Source organism: Gobius niger (genome assembly GCF_951799975.1).
Source record: "Gobius niger genome assembly, chromosome: 3".
NCBI classification, from domain to species: Eukaryota; Metazoa; Chordata; class Actinopteri; order Gobiiformes; family Gobiidae; genus Gobius; species Gobius niger.
The window spans coordinates 42765311-42788777 of NC_136854.1; the positions used below are offsets into that span (position 1 = coordinate 42765311).

Consider the following 23467-nt stretch of genomic DNA (forward strand, 5'->3'; position numbering starts at 1 on the left):
GCTACAAATATCCTGAAAAATGGTCTGGATTGTTGGCACTCAGCAGCTAAATCCCCAAAACAGTGCGGCCTCAATGGGTTAAATTCAAGTTTATTCACATGGCACATTTTTAAACACTTGCTTTTCAGAATCGCAGTAATACAACTGTGTAAGGTAAAACTGCCTCACTCGTTTTTCAAGGCCAGGTTTGAAGGTGGGTTTTCAGACTCGATTTGAATTGTGCTAAAGACTGAGAGGAGCTGACAGACGGAGGGAGTCTGTGCCACAGAAAAGGCTCCGTCTCCTCCAAGGTGTTTCTCATGCACGGCCCGACCGAAAAAGACAAAGTTGTCACTTGGATTTAACTGTCAGATCTACGTTCGGGATCCTCATGTGCCCAAAGAATGAGATCAGCTGAACATCTTGGTTAGGGATGCACCGATACCACTTTTTCTAAAACCGATACGAGTACGAGTACTTGGATTTAAGTACTCTCCGATACCGAATACCGATACGAGTACAAGGCATTTTCTTCAACATTCTTACTTTTTTCACAGCAGATTGGTTTGTAATTATTAAATTTACTCATTTACATTTCCTTAAGTAAAGTCGGCGACACATTTAAGAGCAGTTATATTAGAATTGTGCTGATGCCATTTATTCATTTATTTTATTTTATTTTCATTCAATATAATTTTAAATTTTTATTGCACTGTCTATCATAGACAGAAAAGCCCATGTCCAAAAGCTCCCAATGCCTGTGCTTTATTCATTTATGTATTTTTAATGAACAATAGTATTGAGATGTTACTTAAATGGTCTCTCTTGTGTGTTTGTAGCAACTTAGCGAGTAGCTACAGCGTTTTTATTGTTCTGCTGCAGCTCATTTTCTGGGCTTAAAACGGCGTCAGAATGGCCAAAACTGTTAGCCGCGAGTTAGCGACGTTAGCCTGTATGTCGTAAACACTGCAGACGCTGCAGCGCTAACAACATTAAGCTCTGGTTAAATCCAGCTCAGACTCTGGTTTAGAGAGCGCAGTCTGTAATAAAGTCAGCTCTGTGTGGATTATTGTGTTTACACTAAACAATTCTCCAGTTTGTTGCTTCTTCTCTCCTCAGCTGAGAGCTGCGCCTCGTAGCTGCGCCTCGTAGCTGCGCCTCGTAGCTGCGCTGGCCACACGTCAAACGGTATCGGTTTCTGGTATCGGGACCTCATGAATGAGTACGAGTATGAGTACAAGCATGTGGTATCGACCCGATACTGGTGTAGGTATCGGTACATCCCTAATCTTGGTCGTGAGTAAATGCACGGTGTCGTTAGTGCTCCTGCTTCACAGCTAGACGGTCTCGGGTTTGATTCCCACCTGTTGCCTGGCTCTGCCATACTGTTCCCTGTCCATTCCACGCAGGGAAGTAAGGCCTGCTCCAGTTGCTCTGTTACCAGCCTAACGCCAACAGATTGTGAAATAAACTTAGCAGACGTGACGACAGCTGTAGTCCAATTCACAAAATTACGAAAATGTGATTAAAAAAATTACAAAAATGTGACATAAACAAACAAAAAAAAAATATTATGAAAAAGTGCTTAAAAAGTGACTTTTTAAATGTGTTTTTTAGCTTTAAAGTGAGGTGTTACTCTGACCTATAAACCAGTGTTTCTCAACCTTTTGGAGCCGCAACCCCCATTATAACAGGTAAAGGGGTTCGTGACCCCCCGCCCGGGTTTTACCGTGAAAAATAGGAACATTAGCCTACATAATTCTTAAAAAACAAAGAAAAAAACAAATGGCTGAAATACAATTCATCAAACTATGATCAAATAATGGCACTCGTAAAGTAGCAAACACATGCTACAATAAAACAGTAGATTATATGCTAATGAAAATATGTATATTTTATCTAAATGATCTGGCGACCCCCCAAATTTGTCTCGCGACCCCCAGGTTGAGAACCACTGCTACAGACTGTAACCTCCAGTCAAGAAGTTTTTAGATTTGGGTAAAGCCGACCTGGAGAAAATGCACTCACCTTCAGTGGATTTCTTCTTCCTTGATGCACGGGTTTATTCCAAGAAGACAAAGCCAGGATTCATGGGGCTCACATTGTGAAAGCGTGGATCAGGGAGCATGAGATGCATCAATGGAACAAATCTTCTCGTACCCTTCAAAACAAAGACAAAAGGTCAGATACGGAGCCTTTAATTCCACGTTACTCCTGCTCGTCCTCATGTATTTCCGTGTTTCCTGGTTTAGTTGTAAATCACTGACAGAACACGAACCGGGACGAGAGCCGACAGTTGTTTACGCCTCAGTTCTGTCCGGATGAGCAGGTACAGCGCCCGCTAATCCCTGTTTACACAAAGGGAACGGGCCTAATCTGGCAACCCGCTCACAGCAGCAATAACAGGCATTCACACGCGCCGCCATCTTTGATTTATCGTAGCTTTTGCCGCTGTGCGATTTTAATTACGCGTGATTAAAGACGGGAGTCAGTCAGGAGGTCGATGCGAGGCTTAGCGGTGATTATTGCACAAACTAATTTTAATTTATTAGACGTCTATTAGGGGAATAGAAGCGGAGAGAGAGGGGAGGAATGTGAGAAGAGACGGATCGACGAGCGAGAAAGTGCCCCTGTTGCTGCATTTATTCTCCTCAATGAAACACGGTGGGATGTTTCAGCACTGGACAGCTCCTAGAAGAGGATAAATGACTAAAACAACTTCTTAAAGCTTATCTGCCTTAAACAAAACACACTGTTATTAGGAATGAGTTTGAAGAAGCTGCCTGGAGTAAACAGAGGCACCACCCTGTGACATCATTACGTGGAACAGAGTATTTTGAGCTCTAGCGGAACATAAAAGATCACTCAAACCGGTGTGAATGTAACACAACACTGCTCCAGGTCTGTTTTCACAAGAGAATAATATGGTAAAAAGCACGTATATCATTTGTTACAGTTTAACCATGTTGTGGGATGTCCACACTTGTATCTGCTGCTCACACTTAATGCACATGTGTAATACACTCATGCTGTTGTTCTGTGTCAGATTGTTGTTGTCTTTATCATAGTTTAAAGCATCGTTTTACACATGCCCTTATAGTCTTATAGGTTTAAGTTTTATTTATCCTAAGTTATGTGTAGGGATGCACAGATACCAGTATCGGGTATAGGGCCGATACCACATACTCGTTCTCATTCATGAGGTCCCGATACCAGAAACCGATACCATTTGACGCGTGGCCAGCACAGCTACGAGGCGCAGCTACGAGGCGCAGCTCTCAGCTGAGGAGAGAAGAAGCAACAAACTGGAGAATAGTTTAGTGTAAATACAATAATCCACATAGAGCTGACTTTATTACAGACTGCGCTCTCTAAACCAGAGTCTGAGCTGGATTTAACCAGAGCTAAATGTTGTTCGTGCTGCAGCGTCTGCAGTGTTTACAACATACAGGCTAACGTTGCTAACTCGCGGCTAGCAGTTTTGGCCATTCTGACCCCGTTTTAAGCCCAGAGGTTTATTCACCTGAAAAACTAACCCAGCGACTAAAAAGTCCTCAGAAAATCCAACGTAAAGACACACAGCATGTTTATATTGAGCCAAAATGAGCAGAACAATGAAAACGCTGTAACTACTCGCTAAGTTACTACAAACACACGAGAAAATCTACAGGAGCTGAAGTAAAGTCGAAAAGAGACCATTTAAGGAACATCTCAATTCTATTGTTAAATAAAAACACATAAATGAATAAAGCTCAGGCATTGGGAGCTTTAGGACATGGACTTTTCTGTCTATGATGGACAGGGCAATAACAATTATATTGAATGAAAATAAAATAAATAATAAATGGCATCAGCACAATTCTAATATAACGGCTCTTAAATGTGTCGCCGACTTTACTTAAGGAAATGTACATGAGTAAATTTACTAATTACAAACCAATCTGCTGTGGAAAAAGTAAGTCTGTTGAAGAAACTGCCTTGTACTCGTATCGGTTTTCGGTATCGGCGAGTATTAAATCCAAGTACTCGTATCGGTTTTAGAAAAAGTGGTATCGGTGCTTCCCTAGTTATGGTTTATGTTTTATCTTGCATGTTGCACGATTGAACTGAAAAAAGTCCTAGTTGTGAACCTGTTCACAACAATGGCCAACACACACCAGGAGAGGTGTTTATTCACATGTTTCAAACTGAATCACACACTGGGTGTTTCTTCTTCTCTAGTTCACTTTGTTGACTTCCTCTGGAGTGGCTCCTCTAAAGCAGTGTAAAGAGTGTCTGCTGCATCTGAGCACATTTGTTTTATGAGGAAAAGAGGCCACAAAGCTCTTTTTAAACAGGTTTTGGTTTGAACATTCTGCATTGAATAAAAAAATAACATGAATGTGTTTAGCGCTTCCAGTTCACTGCTAATCAAAATGCAGAATTATACAAAGGCTCTCATTCATCCATGGAGGTTCCATTGTAGGGATAGGGTCAGGGCTATGATTAGGGTTAGGAATGGCAAATGTGATGTTGTGTTTCACTCACATAGATCTTACACTAGACGGTCTTGTCTTTGATATGTAGTTTAAAGCAGTAAGTAACTTGTTTACCTTCATGAATCATTTCCGTTGTCCCTCCGGGGGTAATACAAGTGTTAATGGGATTATTGGAGGGTCTTTCATCTCCCCCTGGTTGACCGGAGGCACCAATACACACTAATAGAATCACGAAGAAGAAGCTAACAGGCTAACGGGCAAAGCTAAGCCACTTTAAACAGTATTTACAGCCAAGTTTGAGTGAAAGAAATGATCTCCATTGTGTAATCGGATGAACAATATCCCTCTGTCCCTTTGTCTTTTCTGTCAGCGTAGTATTTCCTCTCACGGACAATTAATAAGTTCAAAAATCGCAACATGCTACGACACCTTCACTTGCGCTTTTGGCCTCTAGGGGCAAGAGTTACTTAGTACTGCTTTAAGCTCTTCAGTCAATACGCTTCGGGATATGGATAATTGCTAACTCTAACCCTAAACCAAACCTCACACTGGCAGGTTAAAGTGGCGCTAAACTCCAAACTCCATCCACATTTGCGGTTTTGAAATTGCTGCCGGCTCAGCGGTCCACGGGGGGTGAAAAGAGAGTCAGGGAGTGAAAAGTGTCAGATAAACACAGATAATTCTCACGCCGCCCGGTCGAGTAGCCGACTTCTCTACGGTGCGGGGAGTGCTATTAACTCCCGCACCTGCTGCTTTGTGGATGTAGTCCTGAATAATCCACTTTCCAGATGACGTGGGGGTTCTGCTTTTACAGAAACTCCCACCAAAAGAAAATCCAAATTCAATAATGAAGTGGAACCGCCAGCAGATAACCCTCCAAAAACGTGATTTATCGAGTTTATCAGCAGGTAGTTGCTCTTTAACTTTTAATGAATCTCTTTTTCTCAGCCTGGCGCTTTACTTACTCGCAACACAAACTTTTAACAAAGCACAGAGAACAAATCGTTAAAGGTTGAGTTTCTATTTTCTCACATGCATCGAGTTATGCTGCAAAAAATAAGTGTAAAGTCGTGAAGCCAGATATAAAGGCCAGCATTACAGCCCCACAGTACTTACTGATGATGTGTCCATGAGCAAGTCTTCCAGTTTCCCTCAGCACTAAAAACATGTGCAATAGGTGAATCCTCCAGCAGGTGATTCTGACCATCAGCCCTGCTCCACATCTGGAGATGGGTCCTCAGCGGGTAAATGTATTAACAACCCGCACCTGACCGATGTTTTCAACTAACCCGCCTGCAACTCAGACCACAAAACAAAAAAAATTCAAACATTGTACCCGACCTGCTTCAACCCCGGCATTTTTAAGTACTAGACTAGTACTATGTAAATTACAAAGGTTTAGTTGGCATCTTTATTTAAAACAACCCGACCGACCGCGGCCCGAATATCATTAACCTCTTAACTCCCGCCTGAACCGAGAGGATCTTTTTCCTCACGTCATCGTATTTTTTTTCCATCATGTTTTTGTTGGGTGTTCAACTCATTTTTGTCATTTTTTTGTCATTTTTTTGGTCATTTTTTGTCAATTTTTTGTCATTTTTTGGTCGAATTTGTATCAATTTTTTGTCATTTCTTTTAATCACATTTTTGTAATTTTTTCGTCAATTTTTCATCAATTTTTTGTAATTTTTTGTCAATTTTTTGTCATTTTTTGGTCCATTTTTTATCATATTTTTGTCACATTTTTGTAATGTTTTTGTCACATTTTTATCATATTTTTGTCACATTTTTGTAATTTTTTCGTCAATTTTTCATCACATTTTTGTAATTTTTTGTCCATTTTTTGTCATTTTTTGGTCCATTTTTTTATCATATTTTTGTCACATTTTTGTAATTTTTTTTGTCACATTTTTATCATATTTTTGTCACATTTTTGTAATTTTTTCGTCAATTTTTCATCACATTTTTGTAATTTTTGTCCATTTTTTGTCATTTTTTGGTCCATTTTTTATCATATTTTTGTCACATTTTTGTAATTTTTTGGTCCATTTTTTATCATATTTTTGTCACATTTTTGTAATTTTTTGTCAAATTTTTATCATATTTTTGTCACATTTTTGAAATTTTTTGTCAAATTTTTATCATATTTTTGTCACATTTTTGTCATATTTTTGTCACATTTTTATCATATTTTTGTCACATTTTTGTTATTTTTTTGGTAAATGGTCTCAACTTATACAGCGCTCTTCCACCTACATTAGGCACTCAAAGCACTTTACAGCAAGGATGAGCAAGGCCTTCACCCGCCTCGCCTGTGTCCAGATGCAGCGTGTGAGTGGGCGAATGGTCTTCCGTGGTTCTCCCCAAGGTTGCGTTTCCCCCCCCCACTGTTTTCTCTCCTCATGTTTTATAACCTCTGTGTGTCTCTGTTCAGGCTTTCGACGCGTTCATCTACATTTTCTTCGCGATGGAGATGGTGATCAAGATGCTGGCGTTGGGGATTTTCGGGCAGCGCTGTTACCTCGGGGACACGTGGAACAGGCTGGACTTCTTCATCGTCATGGCCGGGTGAGTGTGACCTCGACGAACCGAGGAGGCTGACGGTTCTGCCGCTGTTTTGGGGCGAGGGAGGGTTGTTAAACTGGGAGAGGGGGTCTGTATGTGTGATCAGCTGGAGACTTGATGCAGAGGCAAAGGTTGAGCTTTCAAACAAAACAATTTAAGGTGAGACACGACGGGTGAACACATAAAATGATAGAAAACTTTGTAATTGACATCTCCCCAAAAAACAAAAAGGAAAAAAAAAATCCCCACTCACCTGCAGTGTGTCGCCTTCAAGGGAATAAATTGGGTGAAATTTTGTTGAGCCGTCTTGCGTGTCAGTAAAATGTTGTCCCATTATCACAAACACACCTGGTGTTTAGTTTCATTCATGCCTGGTTACTCCAGTTTTCTCCGGCACAGATTTTTCTGTGATTTTTTCATGTTTTTGGGTGCAATTTACCTGTTTAGTTACACTCTTAACGAGTACAAGGCATTTTCTTCAACATTCTTACTTTTTCCACAGCAGATTGGTTTGTAATTAGTTAATTTACTCATGTACATTTCCTTAAGTAAAGTCGGCGACACATTTAAGAGCAGTTATATTAGAATTGTGCTGATGCCATTTATACATTTATTTATTTTTATGTCTCTGTCCATCACAGACAGAAAAGCCCATGTCCTAAAGCTCCCAATGCCTGAGCTTTATTCATTTATGTGTTTTTATTTAACAGTAGTATTGAGATGTTCCTTAAATGGTCTCTTTTCGTCTTTACTTCAGCTCCTGTAGATTTTCTCGTGTGTTTGTAGTAACTTAGCGAGTAGCTACAGCGTTTTCATTGTTCTGCTGCAGCTCATTTTCCCTCAATATAAACATGCTGTATGTCTTTAATCTGGATTTTCTGAGGACTTTTTAGTCGCTGGGTTAGTTTTTCAGATGTATAAACCCCTGGGCATAAAACGGCGTCAGAATGGCCTAAACTGTTAGCCGCGAGTTAGCATCATTAGCCTGTATGTTGTAAACACTGCAGACGCTGCAGCGCTAACAACATTAAGCTCTGGTTAAATCCAGCTCAGACTCTGGTTTAGAGAGCGCAGTCTGTAATAAAGTCAGCTCTATGTGGATTATTGGATTTACACTAAAGAATTCTCCAGTTTGTTGCTTCTTCTCTCCTCAGCTGAGAGCTGCGCCTCGTAGCTGCGCCTCGTAGCTGCGCCTCGTAGCTGCGCCTCGTATGCGCTGGACGCACTTCAAATGGTGTCGGTTTCTGGTATCGGGACCTCATGAATGAGTACGAGTATGAGTACAAGCATGTGGTATCGGCCCGATACCCAATACTGGTATCGGTATCGGTGCATCCCTACTCTTAATTGATGTAAAGGATGTGTAGCCTGAGCAAAACCTTGATTGAAATATGATGAAAGTGAAGTAAAATGTTGAAACAAAGATAAATAAAGACGAGCTGTGATGGATGTCAGGCAGAGTCTGATGGTTTGGATACAGGTCGCAGAGTTTTTCACGGGACTGATCTTCTTGGTTGAACCTGACACGTGGCTGATCAGTGACCACTAAAAGAATTGAGAAGCTAACGGCTAAATAATGCTAACTGTGTTGTTTAGGCTCTGTATTCTGGTGTTTGCTTTAGTTTGTGTGTGATTCCCATCGCGGGTGAAATGAAGCTCTGTGTCCTGTCATGATCCTTTACTGGGCCACATCACTGCTGCCTCTTTGGTTTATTGCCGAAATGCCTGGTGTAAACGTCCCACTTACTCGCTTCTCTGGTTCCGTATGCCGGTCACCGAAATGACCAGCTTAGTGACATACTTAAAGTGCATATGACAGGTTTTAATGCTTTTGAAAATATGACTTATGGATGACATCAGCTGCAAGTTCATCTGTTGCACAATTAGCATTTTATTTCAGTGAAGCACCAGTTTTAATGAAAAGTTACTTTTATTTGAATTTTTAAGCTGCTAAAAATGAAAGAAGGTTTTCTTCGTACATCTCTTTGTTAAAAACAGGTGCGTAAGAGAAGGCGTAGAGGCCAAACGTAGAAAAGGAAAAATCTCTCGCACACTGTGTACTTGCAACACCAGTGTTCCTTTATTAATGCAACGTTTCAGCCAGTGGCCTTCGTCAGGCAACCGTCTCCCGAATATATCGATGGTCCCGCTCTAGCGCCAGTATTAAAGAAGCGTTTAGTTTAGTTTAATTTTATTTGAGCAACTACATTTTCCTGATTTACAAATACACATCAACCAGTCACAGATGCTCAAAAGGAGTCGGCTGAAGCAAGAAGCTCATGAGCGCCTGCCCTACATTCAACATAATAAACGTTTACCATTTACAGAAATACGTGAGGACCGTCTACACAACCAAGAAGAAGTTTGCACATACAAAGGAAATGAGATTACATGAGTGGAACGCATAGACTCCATAGCTTACATTTCCTATTGGAAACTAAACAAGTAACAAGAAAATAAGAAAATAAGAAAATTCATGTATTCGATTTTCCAAACCCAGGCACAAACAACTGTGTTTAAGATTTACATTTATGCTTTTGCAAACATCAAAATGAGAATTATGATCATACAAACAGATGCATTTGTTATTATTATTAATATTTTGAATGTTATTACCATCATTACTATTATTTGTTTTATTAATTTTGATGACATCCTAGATATTGCGAATGAATATTAAAATATTACAATATTATACTATTTAACAGGCATATTTAATAAGTAAGGATTAAACAACGAGGAGCCGTGCATTCGACGGTTATAATGCACGACGCGGAGTCAAGAACACCACGACGCGCAGCGTTTAATAGATCCATGTGTTTAACCTGAAGCTAAAGCTAGCTAGTTCAACGAGCTCAACTGTTTATGGAAACAGCTGCGGTGGAGTCGCTCACACCTGGGCCCCCCCAACTGAAACTTTTATGTTTGACTTTACTAATCCAGACAAATATGCTTCAATGCAGGATCATTTTATGTACGCCTGAAAATGATGAATAGCCTTAACCGTTTTCAATAGAAATGTAAAGCTCATATGTTATTAACAGTAGCTAACCTAGCTGCTCACTCTCCTCTACAAACATTTAGCAAACACAAAATCCATCTCATACGTTCCTGTCAGTCACTAATTACGCCTTTATCTGACTCAGCTGTGTCATGCGTTGCTATGGCGACGCCACAGCGGAGTGATATCCCAGTGATTTAACTACCGGACTACGTGTGTGGTTATACCAAAATAATGCACCAGCCAATCAGAATCCAGTATTCACCCAGACCATGGTATAATCAGAGATTAAATGGAATCTTGTTTACAGACACAGAGATCCTGATAAAACATTTGTTGTCATTACTATTGCCACTACAATATTTTTATGTACAAGTGTTGGTTGTTTTATTTTTTTATAATTTTTTGCCCCTATATAGTGTGGTGCATTAAAAGCCAGGGTGTGGAGTGGGCCAGTTAGGAAAGGGCAGTAGCCCCAACCGTGATCGCGTGATCAAAACATCAGCACGTGCGCCCCTCACTGGAGCGGGAAATATTCCTGTTTAGATTGGTCTGTAAAATGGCGGCCAAAAACAGCTCTGCTCTCAGGTGACCCTCTCTGACCTTGTCTCGGTTACACCGTCGGGATGTCAGGAGTCTTCTCGGCTCCGTCTGCCTCCCGCCTCCATCACGCTGTTAATCGGAGAGATTAATCTGTACTTCATCAAATATTAAGGTGTTGATTGTCTGTGTCTTTCATGTGGATTATGGCCCGCAGTAATACAATTATTACTGAGTCAGCTGCGCTCGTCTCCCGCAGGAGCTCCGGGGAGAACTGTCGGAAGTGCAGCCATTAATAAAACATTAGACAGTTAATGCAGGGATGCGGGGTTTTAATTGGAAAACTCGTACGCACCGTCAATTAAGATGATGTTCAAGAAGAATTGGATACGTCAATGAACTTTTTACGACGAAAAACATACCTACATCTTATCTAAATAGATTAAAAACAGTGTCATTATTATCCCGAGATCTTTAAGTTATTCTCGAGCAAGGCAGGGACAAAGGTGTTTTAAAAAAAGGAAAGTTACTAAATTTAATGCTCAAAATATTAATAAAGGCTTACAAAAATAAGTAAACAAACAAACTTACAAAAATTTGGTACTTTTTAAATGGATAAGTAATGCTTTTTTGCTAGTTATTATACTGGTAAAAATACGTTATGTTCTACTCTAACCTCTTAACTCCCGCCTGAACCGAGAGCATTCTCTCCAGTTCAGCTTTACCCAAATCCCGTAGGCCAGTGTAACGCCTCATTTGAAAGCTAAGACCTACAAAACTCATCAAAATGGATCTTTTTCCTCACGTCATCAGATTTTTTTCACATCATTTTTTAGGGGGTTTTCAACTCATTTCTGTAACTTTTTTGTAAATTTTTTGTCACTTTTTGTCACATTTGTCCTTTTTTTTGGCTAATTTTTGTCCGTTTTTTGTCAAATTTGTATCACATTTTTGTCACATTTTTGCCACTTTTTCCTAGCCTGGCTAACACCAGACTAAAATCACAAGTGATATTTAGTCTGGGGACACCAATTCATTTTCTCGTAGGAGAGGTGTGGTTTACGAGCGTCCATACTCGTTTATTGGGCGATACGAAAAAAAAAAAAAAAAGTCTCTCATGCGTCTGCACGTAGCCACGGCCAATCGTATCATCGTATGAGATGACGTATGACGCACCCGCTGTAAACTTTTGAGCTAAATTATTTAGAACAAGGTCTAAAGCTTGATCAAAAAAATACCATCGTGTCTGCTGCTGTCATGTTGGATCCGTAAATAAACTTTTTTTTTATTATCCGTAAATAAACTACAAGCTTCCGTATATCGAATAGCGCGTCATCGTCTTGCCGTCCCTCCTCGCTCTGTGATTGGTTCCCAAATCCACCGGAGATTTCGGCCATGGTCCCCAGGCTGTTGTGCAGTTCGAAATAATTCGAGCGCACACAGCAGCCTGGTGTTAGCCAGGTTAACTTTTTCCATCATTTTTTCGTCATTTTTTTTGTCCATTTCCCCCCACTTTTTTGTTATTTTTTCGTCATTTTTTCGTCACTTTCTGTCATTTTTTTGTCAATTTTTTTCCTTACTTTTTTGTCGTTTTTTCGTCATTTTTTCATCATTTTTTCGTCCTTTTTTGTCGTTTTTTCGTCATTTTTTCATCATTTTTTCGTCATTTTTTGTCGTTTTTGCGTCATTTTTTCATCATTTTTTCGTCACTTTCTGTCATTTTTTTGTCAATTTTTTGTCCATTTTTTTGTTATTTTTTCGTCACTTTCTGTCATTTTTTTGTCCATTTTTTGTCCATTTTTTGTCCATTTTTTCATCATTTTTTCGTCCTTTTTTGTCGTTTTTTTCGTCATTTTTCGTCATTTTTTCATCATTTTTTCGTCACTTTCTGTCATTTTTTTGTCCATTTTTCCGCACTTTTTTGTTATTTTTTCGTCATTTTTTCATCATTTTTTCGTCATTTTTTCGTCACTTTTTCGTCACTTTTTCGTAATTTTTTCGTCAATTTTCCGTCATTTTTTTTGTCACATTTGTCCTTTTTTTGGCAAATTTTTTGTCATTTTTTTTTGTCAATTTTTTTTGTCAAATTTTTATCACATTTTTGTCACATTTTTGCCACTTTTTCCATCATTTTTTCCTCCTTTTTTTTGTCCATTTTTCCCCACTTTTTCGTCAATTTTTCGTCAATTTTTCCATCATTTTTTCGTCAATTTCTGTCATTTTTTGGTCCATTTTTTCCTCACTTTTTTGTCACATCTTCATCGTTGTTTCCGTCTCAGTTCTGTCGCTATTCCCCCCCCCCTTTTTTCCCAGAAGCTTTTGGACTGGGGGTAAAGCCAAACTGGAGAAAATGTGCTCGTTTCAGGCGGGAGTTAAGGGGTTAAGAAACTTTCTGCCATATTTCCCCAGCCCGAGATTACAGTCATCAGTGTAATGCGAGGCGTTCAAACACGGGGCGTATCCTGTAATTCAGAGACGCTCATCCACATGCGGCGCACGGCCCACGGCTCCGCGCACAGACGGACATGTTTTCACTCATAATGGAGCCTAATTGATGAAGATTAGTGGCTTTAAGACAAACATCGGACGGAGCTTCTGGGGAGGACGTTACTCACTCGCCATTAGAGGAGCAATTACACGAGGCAGTTATGAGGACTGATCTGCTGTGTGCCATGGATTTAGACATAATGTAAAGGAAAGACTGTGAGGAGAGGCAGATTTGGGCCTTTTTTGTTTTTTATTAGATCAGGGGAAAAGGTTGTGTTCACGACATACTAGATCAATCCACAAGTTTAAAGGGATCATTCAGGATGTTTGACATAGGGCCTCATTTCCTAGTTATCCAGTGTGTTTTCTGGAGATATTTTTTTTGTAATTTGCAGTTATGTTTGAAGAGTTTTGTGGCGCTAGGCTAATGCTAGGCTAGTGCATGTCTATGGTATCAGCTAGCCTGCATTAAAAACAGTGTGACCCGCTCCACAGAGCACCTGAGGCAAATCACTCATAACACCAGACTAACCATAGAAATGTCTGTGTCCATAGAATGATGTTTGCAATATAACTGACCTGAGGGACTATTTTCTAGCAGATCACTCCGCCGCCGCGTAGCTTAAACAACCACGAAGCTGATGCTGCTCAAATATGAGGTATTTTAACCCCTTAACTCCCACCTGAACCGAGCACATTTTCTCCAGTTTGGCTTTACCCCAATCCAAAAGCTGTGAAACTGTGAAAATAGCAACAAAACTGAGACGGAAACAATGATGGAAATGTGACAAAAAAGTGAGAAAACATTGACAAAAAAGGGACGAAAAATTGATGAAAAAGTGGCAAAAATGTCACAAGAAATTGAAAAAAAATGTGACAAAAATGTGATACAAATTTAACAAAAAAATGACAAAATGTGACCAAAAAAAATACAAAAAATGGATTAAAAATATGACGAAAAAAGGACAAAAATGTGATAAAAATTTTACAAAAAAATTACAAAAAATTGACAGAAAATGACAAAAATGTGATTAAAAAAATTGACAAAAAAATTACAAAAGTTACAAAAATGAGTTGAACACCCAACAACAAATTAATGGGGAAAAAAAATCTGATGACGTGAGGAAAAAGATCCTCTCGGTTCAGGCGGGAGTTAAGAGGTTAAATGCAAAATGGTTAAAATATCTATGGACACAGACATGTATATGGTTAGTCTGGTGTTATAAGTGATTTGCCTCAGGTGCTCTGTGGAGCGGGTCAGGCTGTTTTTAATGCAGGCTAGCTGATACCATAGACATGCACTAGCCTAGCCTAATATAAGAAATGCATGAATTACAAAAAAAATATCTCTACACTCTGGATAACTAGGAAATGAGGCCCTATGTCAAAAATCCTGAAACATCCCTTTAAAGCTTCCAGGGGTTTTCATCGGGCGACTATTGTAACGACTCAAAGGCCAGTTTGTGTTTTTAGAATGAGCTCATGTTCGCTCATAGTTCATGCATTACTCAGTAATGACCAGTGTTGGGGGAAATGTTTTACAAAAGTAATGAGTTAAAGAAACATTGCTTTTTTTCCGTAACTAAGGCAAGGCAAGGCAAGTTTATTTGTAGAGCACAATTCATACACAAGGCAATTCAAAGTGCTTCACAGTTGCATAAATATAAGAAAACAAATACAGTCAATAAAAACATCAACATAGAATTAATCAATTACAGTAAGAGGCAAGAGTGCAGATAAGATTCTTTCAGTTATATGCATTTTTAAGCATTTTGAGCACTATTTTTAAGTCTTGTCTAAAAAACAACATACGGGAATATATTAGTCGTTACAATTCAAGTAACACGAGCTACAAGTGCATTTTATGTCTATGCTAAATCAAGTTGGACACTGGTGTATAAGATGTGCAGCTGTGTTTTGCTAATGTCGGGTTAGAAACAAAACACGATGAGATCATGAGGGAAAGGAAATCTTTGACCTCACCTTCGCTCTGTGGCATTATTACTATTTTCAGATTGTATTTTGCCACAATTACTCAAAGTGTAACTCAGCTACATTTATATGCAATACAAACATATGACATTTTAAAAGTGTAACTAGAATATAGGGCTGTGCAATTAATCGAAATTCGATTACGATTTCGATTACAACAGTAAACAATTACAAAATTAGCATAATCGCAAAAAATCGATTATAATTTTATTTTATTATTATTATTTTTTTCTTCAAATGTTTTTATTTTTTTCAAATGTTTTTTTCAATTTTTTTTCTAGTTTTTAATTTTTGGATTTTTGTCTTTTTTTTTAATGGATTTTTGTCACTATTTTTGCTGGATTTTTGTCTTTTTTTGATGGATTTTTTTAATTTTTTTGATGGATTTTTGTCACTTTTTTAATGGATTTTTGTCACTTTTTTGATGGATTTTTGTCTTTTTTCTGCTGGATTTTTGTCTTTTTTCTGCTAGATTTTTGTCTTTTTTCTGCTGGATTTTTGTCTTTTTTTTGCTGGATTTTTGTCTTTTTTCTGCTGGATTTTTGTCTTTTTTCTGCTGGATTTTTGTCATTTTTTTGCTGGATTTTGTCATTTTTTTGATGGATTTTTGTCACTTTTTTGATGGATTTTTTTTAAAGGCAACAAATAATCATTTGAATAATCGTGATTTCAATTATGACAAAAATAATCGTGATTATAATTTCGAGCAGCCCTACTAGAATAGATGACACATGTAAAATAAACACTGTGATTTTCCATCAGTCCTTTATGTTTCTGTGAAAGCGGCTCATGTGCAGCCGATTTTAGGTTCACAGTGTTTTAATATTTCCTACACGGACTCATCAGAGTGACCGAGAGCAAACCCCAGAGCAGCGTCCTCGGCCTCTGGTTAGCCTGGCTGACACCAGACTGCTGTGCGCTCCAATCATCTCCAGTCTCGGGACCATGGACGAAATCTTCGCATGGATTTGGGGATGAATCACAGAAGGAGGAGGGACGGGACGACGATGACGGGCTGTTCAACACATGGAAGCTTTTAGTTTGTTTACGGATCCAACACGACAGCAGCAGACGTTACGCCACCTTCCCATCGAGCTTTAAAGGGGGGGTATTATGCAAAATCGACTTTTTCTAGCTGCCTGAAGTGTTGCCTTGGCACACAAACAACAGTTTGGACCCAGATGTAGCTTATTATTGTGTATGATGACATGTTACAGCCGTATGAACCATCTCGGGCCCTGAGAACTTCAGGGAGGGGCCTCCTGCTGGTTCCCAGAGTCAGGACTAAACACGGTGAGGCTGCGTTTCAGTTTCATGCAGCTAAAATTTGGAACAGTCTTCACGAGGATGTGAGACAGGCCTCAACTCTGACAACGTTCAAATCCAGGCTGAAAACAGTTCTTTTTACCCGTGTATATGACTGAAAGTATTTTATCTGCACTCTTGACTTTTACTGTAAACGATTAATTTTATGTTGACGTCCAGAGGAGAAGGAGCGACAAAACAGAGGTAACTTTGTGTGAACGAGCAAGAAAAAATAGTGCCCAAGACAGAGTGAAATAGAGCTCAAGACAGAGCGAAATAGTGCTCAAGACAGAGTGAAATAGAGCTCAAGACAGAGCGAAATAGTGCTTAAGACAGAGTGAAATAGTGCTCAAGACAGAGCGAGTCAAAACAAGACTTCAAAATGAAGAGTTCATTTGCAAAAACAGATAAGTGCCATTGAAAAAACTCAACGTATGCTTCAACATTTCTCTTTACATAGCAGTGTTTTTCATTACCAGATTTGTTTCAGTGCCATAAAAATATAAAGTCACTTGTTCTTAATTAAATCCACACAACTTTAGCTTCATAAGTGGCATCTGTTGCGTACAATAACAAATATCCAAAACGATTTTGAAAAAAAAATCAAAACGGAGATATCTGCTTTTGCAAGTGAACTCTTCAAATAGTGCTCAAGACAGAGCTGGTCAAAACAAGACTTAAAATAGTGCCCAAGACAGAGCGAAATAGTGCTCAAGACAGAGTGAAATAGTGCTCAAGACAGAGTGAAATAGTGCTCAAGACAGAGTGAAATAGTGCTCAAGACAGAGTGAAATAGTGCTCAAGACAGAGTGAAATAGTGCTCAAGACAGAGTGAAATAGTGCTCAAGACAGAAGACTTAAAAATGCATATAACAAAGTATTTTATCTACACTCTTGCCTCTTACTGTAATTGATTAATTTCATGTCAATGTTTTTATTGATTGTATTTGTTTTTCTTATATTTTACTTTAACTGTGAAGCACTTTGAATTGCCTTGTGTATGAATTGGGCTCCACAAATAAACTTGCCTTGCCTATGATGTCACACTTAACAAACATATCGGTGCCACTGCTGCGCCGGGGCTTATGGGAAATGCAGTCCTCACGTCTTTAATACAATTCATCAGCAGGCTTATAATAAAAGTTAGTAATCAAGGTCGGGCGCCAACAAAAATCAAATTTCACATTCACCACCTCCGGCCTTGTGTCCGACCGGTATGTTCTCGATTGTCGAAGGGAGAGACGCAGTTTGGGAAAGAAATGTCCGAACGGAAAAGCTTTTGGACGCCTTTACGAGACAGTCATGTGACCTTAGTTCATTTGCGCTGAGAGAGAAGACGCCGGGCTTTGTGACAGTTTTTGTTTCATGTGAATGGGTCCAGCAGTTACAGAAACACAGATATTACAGATATTAAAGGGGGGGTATTATGCAAAATGGACTTTTTCAAGCTTTCCATCATGTTGTTCTGTCATTCCCTCATTAAAAACATGCCTGAAGTGTTGCCTTGGCACATTCACGTATTTCTGAGTAATCTGTACAAACTCTGATGGCGGCCATTTTAGGGATAGGTTTGCCTGAGTCCTCCTAGGAACGCCCCCACCTCCTGGACACGCCTCCGAGCTTTCGTCACCAGCCGAGTAACCAACCACTGCTCCTCAGCAGAACCCCCTCCCCACTGATGCCACAGACAGCGTGTGGAGGGGGCGTGTCTAAAGGCTGAGAGGTTCTTAAAGAGACAGAGGCCTATTTCAAGACATTCACTACAGCCATTTTGAGAGAGGCATTTTATACAAGGCAGTTATTCTAATTTACTGCATTTACAGACCAACAGAAGGTTTGCTCATCATTGTAGTGTGATATAGACTGGTGCTATGTGGCTGAAAAAAGCATAATACCCCCTCTTTAAGCAAAAACCAAGTCCAAGAGCATCGTTTTCACAGTTACCATAGTTACGACAGCAGTTCTGAGCTGCACCGACGTCACGTGAAGGCAACCTTTTCAGAGCCTTATCTCATTGAATTTAAGGTGCGTCGCAGGGCAGTACAGTCGGCAACCTTAATGGTTTGATAATTATTCGCAGTTTCACTTCAGTTGACCTACAAAGCGCTGTTTGGATTTTTCCCCCACTTGTATCTCGAACGCTTCACACACACTTTAAACATTACTGGAAAAAGAAAGAAAAAAAAAGAGGCGAAGTGGCTGCGGTTGTTGTTTGTGGAGCCTCGGGGTTGGAGGAGCGTGACGGAGAGAGGAGAGAGATGGGGGTGTAAATGGGAAGCGCGGTACCTCCCCAGAGGCGGCGAGGAAGCACCGGGAAGGAAACAAAAAGAGCGGGCGAAGGGGAGCGCAGCCGGGGGGACGAGCGCGAGATATAAAAATGCTAATGTGTTTGACAATTACAAGGGAACTACACAGGCACAATTATAGAAAACACGGGATTCGGGGCCCGGAGGAGAGGCTTTTCTTTTTGAACGCGGAGTCACTGCGTTATAGACCAATTAAATGTGTTTAACTAATAAAGTAAGTTCTTAAAGAGACTGTTTGTATTGCCTGCATTAAGAGAGACCTTGTAGCTCTGTTAAAGGAGTCGTGCTTTTCGCTCGTGGTCGGCGCCTGGTGGTTCTCCTGGTGGTTCTCCTGGTGGTTCCCCTGGTGGTTCTCCTGGTGGTTCTCCTGGTGGTTATCCTGGTGGTTCTCCTGGTGGTTCTCCTGGTGGTTCTCCTGGTGGTTTTCCCGGTGGTTCCCCTGGTCAGGGACGGACCGGGACTGAAAAACAGCCCTGGACTCTGACCAGCCTGGCCCAAATTAGCGTAAATGCGACACTTCCACGAATACATACATTAACCTCTTACCACCCGTATTAACCGAGAGCATTTTCTCCAGTTCGGCTTTACCCAAATCTAAAGGCTTCTTGACTGGAGAGCGACGCTGTAACGCCTCATTTGAAAGCTTAAGTCTAGAAAAGTGACGGTGACTTTTTTTCATGTTTTTGTTGTTTTTCATCGCTTTTTTCATCGCTTTGTCGTCACGTTTTGGTCACATTTTGTCGTGTTTTTGTCACTTTTTTGTTGCTATTACAGCACATTGTTGTTTCGTTTTCATCCTCGTTTTTGGATGCTTTTCTTTTAAGCTTTTAGATTTGGGTAGAGCTCGACTACGGCAGGGTGTGAGAGGTTAAGGAGAAAAGTGAGAGGCCAGGCCGGTGGCCCCAGAGCCAGCGGCCCTTCTGTGCTCCTCCAGAATGGACATACGGCCAGTCCGCCCCTGCCCCTGGTGGTTCTCCTGGTGGTTTCCCTGGAGGTTCTCCTGGTGGTTCTCCTGGTGGTTCTCCTGGTGGTTCCCCTGGTCAGTCTTCTCCTTGTGTCCGTCCGCTGTTGGTCTTTTTAAGTTTTTCTCTCGCAGGCCCAGGATAGTTGGATATGGATAGTTAGCTTAAGCAACGAAGAAAGCTCTGATTTGGACCGTTTTAACCGCTGGAAAGTTGATGATTTACAGTGTTTTCGTTGTCGCCGTGGAGCTTGTTACAATATTAGTCTATTTTTACACCAGGGCTGCGAACAGAGACAGACAGAGACGAAAGAACTGAACGGCCGTTCAAAAGTACAGATACTTCAAAAGTGACGACCAGCCCTTGTTCACAGAGTTGGAATAACTAGAAAAGAAAGAGAAAAACATTTGTGACCCATGAAGGCGACTGTTGGACAAAGTGCATGGTCTGAAACTGTGGCCTCAAGTCGCCGATATTCAGAACATTTAAAGGATCTGTATCTGTTATTATAGCCATTCCAAAGTTAAGTATAGGCATTTATTTGATATATTGTACCTCTACCATTATGGAGCACTCATTTTTGTGATAAATATAAGTGTTTTCTGGAGGTATTTTTCAAACCCGGAAGACACAACGCTTCGATTCAGTTACTACCAGGAGTAGTTCGAAATCCGCGCAGTAATCTTCACTTTACTGTGCGGATGCCAAATTACTCCTGGTATTATTACGCCTTACAATATAGTTCCCCCTTTTATCCGCTTAGAAAATCCACATTGTTTAATTTTGTGTAATTATACTTTGTAGTGGAACACTTCACGTAACCATATTTAAATAGGGAAAACGTGGAAGAGCTTGGTAGCTTCTATCTTGACCTGTTTTGGAGCTATAGAGGAGAGAGGGAGAGGCTAAATGCTAACGCCGTCTGCGCTGTGTTTACGTGACTGAAGGCACGCGTGAAGATCAGACAGGTCCTAAAGAACTCGTCAAAGCTCAGGTAAGAACATATCTCAGTATGTAAAAACGGTGGCCTATTCCTTTAAGCCAGTGCTCGTGAGCCTGACAGTTCACAGTTATGGCTCAATACTCTTCAGAGTTCACGCTCTACCTGAACTCACTCACACAGTTCAATGGCGGAGCGGTTTGTTTGGGCTGATATTAGGAGCCTGATTGACCCACGCATGCGCAGTCGAGACGGGCATTCGGCTTATTCATATGTTTAAGTGATGATGTCATCACTCTGCGTCCGGGTCCAACAGAACTTTAGCCTTATTCTCTGTAATGGGATTTAGCTGATTTTAACCTGCTGCTTTCTAAACATCTGATCACACAGAAATATCACATGTACCCTGATAATTAATGTTAATTAGTAACAATGTTGGAAAATTCTGACATTGCTCAACATTTTTTACAAACTGAGGTATTATCGCAATTTGATTCTTTCCTTCAGCCTCGAGCGAGAACATCCTTCAGATTCCTCTTGTTCTCGCTCGTTCCCGTCAGACACATCCCCCCCCCCACGTGTCTCTGTATGTCCCCAGTGGCTCCTGTGTCTGTCCCTGCCTCCCACAGCCTCGTCCTGGGAGGGGGGTGACCACATGGGGGGGGGGACCACATTCAGAGGAGCGCACACTGCCCCCCGGGGAGCGCTGAGCAGCTAACGCGAACGTGACTCCATCCACCCAAACTGGATTAGAGCAGCGCGAGAATGCGGGGAAAGGCGAGCGCGGCGTGCCCAGCGGTGTGAGGGTAATCCCGGGGAGAGGGGGGGGGGGGGCGCTTGGCGGACCGGGGGGGGGGGCGTGCATTTTGTTTACATGGCGAGGTTTAGAGGAACAAAACTCAAAGTCAGGCAGTGGAGGATGAAGCTGGAGCTGATCTCGTGGACTTGCCCAGTGCTGGAGATTATGCTAAATTAAAGCTTATGCAGGTTTTAACCAAGTCGAGCGTCTCAACAACTCCCAATGCGCCGTTTCCACCTGCTGATGTCACGAGGTGGTGCAAGTCCAGGAAGTGTCAAAGCCACACTGTGTAGGGCTGGGTACTGTTAAGCAACATGGTATCGAATAAAAGGGTTGGGTTCTACTCTTTATATTGAGGAGGAGGAGGAAAAATGTGGAAAGAAAATGGGAAAAGTGCAAAAAATTGGGAGAAAAGTAGAAAAAAAATGGGAAAATTTGGGGGGGATTTGGATGAAACGGGATTGAACTATTTTAGTGGTTTGCTCATCAAACTTGAGGGTTGAGTCGAAGAATACTCCTAAGTTGCGAGCACAGATTTAAAGTCATTTGAGAGGATTTTTCCCAGGAATTAAGTTCCCAGATACAACTAAAATGACTTAATTGATCGATGGCACTCTTGTAATTATGGTTCCCAAAAAAAAAATAAAAAAATCCATAAACTGTGGCCATAGCGGGGCCTGGAAAACATTAGCCAATCGACTTTGTCACCTTTCCAAAGTCGATTGGCTACTGGTTTGTCAATCAAACATTTAGCGTATATGCCCCGAGTACGTTATTTACGTAGGCTCCAAGCGTAACTCTCACGCAGTTTGGCCGCAGTCCGCCATTACGCCGAGGACGACGGATACACTACCACCTAGTTCTGTACTCCTGGTATTTAGAATTATTTCAGAAACGGCAGAAAAGAACCCTGAAAAACCGAAAAAGAAAGCCACTGTTTGAGGTGGTTGAAAGGAAGAGAGAAACTGCGAGAGAGCGGAGCCGAGTGAGCGTCTGTCTGGGAGATTGTTTGGAGCCCTGAAGGTGCAAAAGAATCTTAAAACGGATGCTTTGGTCGCTAAACTTCTGCTGGACAGGTACATTCTGTTTGATTGTTGAGTAAGTACTGTACTTAGCTCTTTAAGAAACATGTGAAGTAGAAAACTCCTAAAGTTGTATGTTTACAACGAAGTGAATGCAGCGGCGGAGGCGTGTCTTACGTAGAGAGCTGATGCGAAGGAGGGGGCTCTGACGCATGCGCACTATTCAAACATACACAAACAGCCGTTGGACAAATCTTAAACCGCAGAATCCTCTCTAATGCCTTTAATTGAGGTGGAAAAGTGACCCAGTTTATCAATGTTGTCTATGATAGAAGCAGTGGCACGAGTGGGACCAAACACAACGATGTCAGTTTTTGATTCATTCGGCTGTAGGATATTCTGCATCATCCAACCTCTTGATGTCAGAAAAACAGTTGAGGACACGAGTGAGTGAGTCTGCGTACATATGAAATTGGATGTTATGTTTCTGAATGATTTGTCCAAGTGGGAGCATATAGATTGAAAATAGGTGTAACACTTCTGATGCGGAAAATAATGCAAGTGCTTTGCTTAAGATTTCAAGTTTGTCTCTCAGGAGGAACAACTAGTGCTTAAAGGAAATACTGAACACAGGTATGCGTGCCACCGGATAAACTTTAGTGTTGGCTAGCCATATTATGTACAGGTATTTACAACAGTATTTACATCCGTTCATTTACGGGTTGAAACCAAAAAAAAAACGATCAGACAACTGTTCTATGAGAAGTTCGTCCATACGCTAGAGCGCAGCCATTGTCCATTACGCGAATGTTCACGGTTCATATAGTTCATAGATGTGACACAGGGACAAGAGAGTGAAGAGGGGACAAGAATCAGAAGTCAGAGGAACTTTTGGGAAATCCAGAGGGTGTAAACGGTTCTCCCACAGACTGCATTGCCTCACGGACCCGTGGCAAACCTGGCCTGTACAACAACATGCATGTACCAGTAAATAACAATGTCTAAAAAACTTTCGATACAACCATGGCATTGTGGTAATCTCCCATAAATGCATAGTGTCAATGCTCTTAAATACACATTGAATACCAATG

At 40.8% G+C, this 23467-nt stretch overlaps 1 protein-coding gene across 1 annotated transcript in view; it reads left to right on the forward strand.

Moving 5' to 3' along the window:
- LOC306961110 (voltage-dependent T-type calcium channel subunit alpha-1I-like) overlaps nucleotides 1-23467 on the forward strand; it is a gene marked incomplete at its 3' end in the record, with an annotated part of 413594 nt that overhangs the window by 11615 nt on the left and 378512 nt on the right. The window contains exon 2 of the mRNA XM_079553726.1: nucleotides 6892-7025. Coding sequence (XP_079409852.1) covers nucleotides 6892-7025 — 134 coding nt within the window. The remainder of the gene's footprint in view (nucleotides 1-6891; nucleotides 7026-23467) is intronic.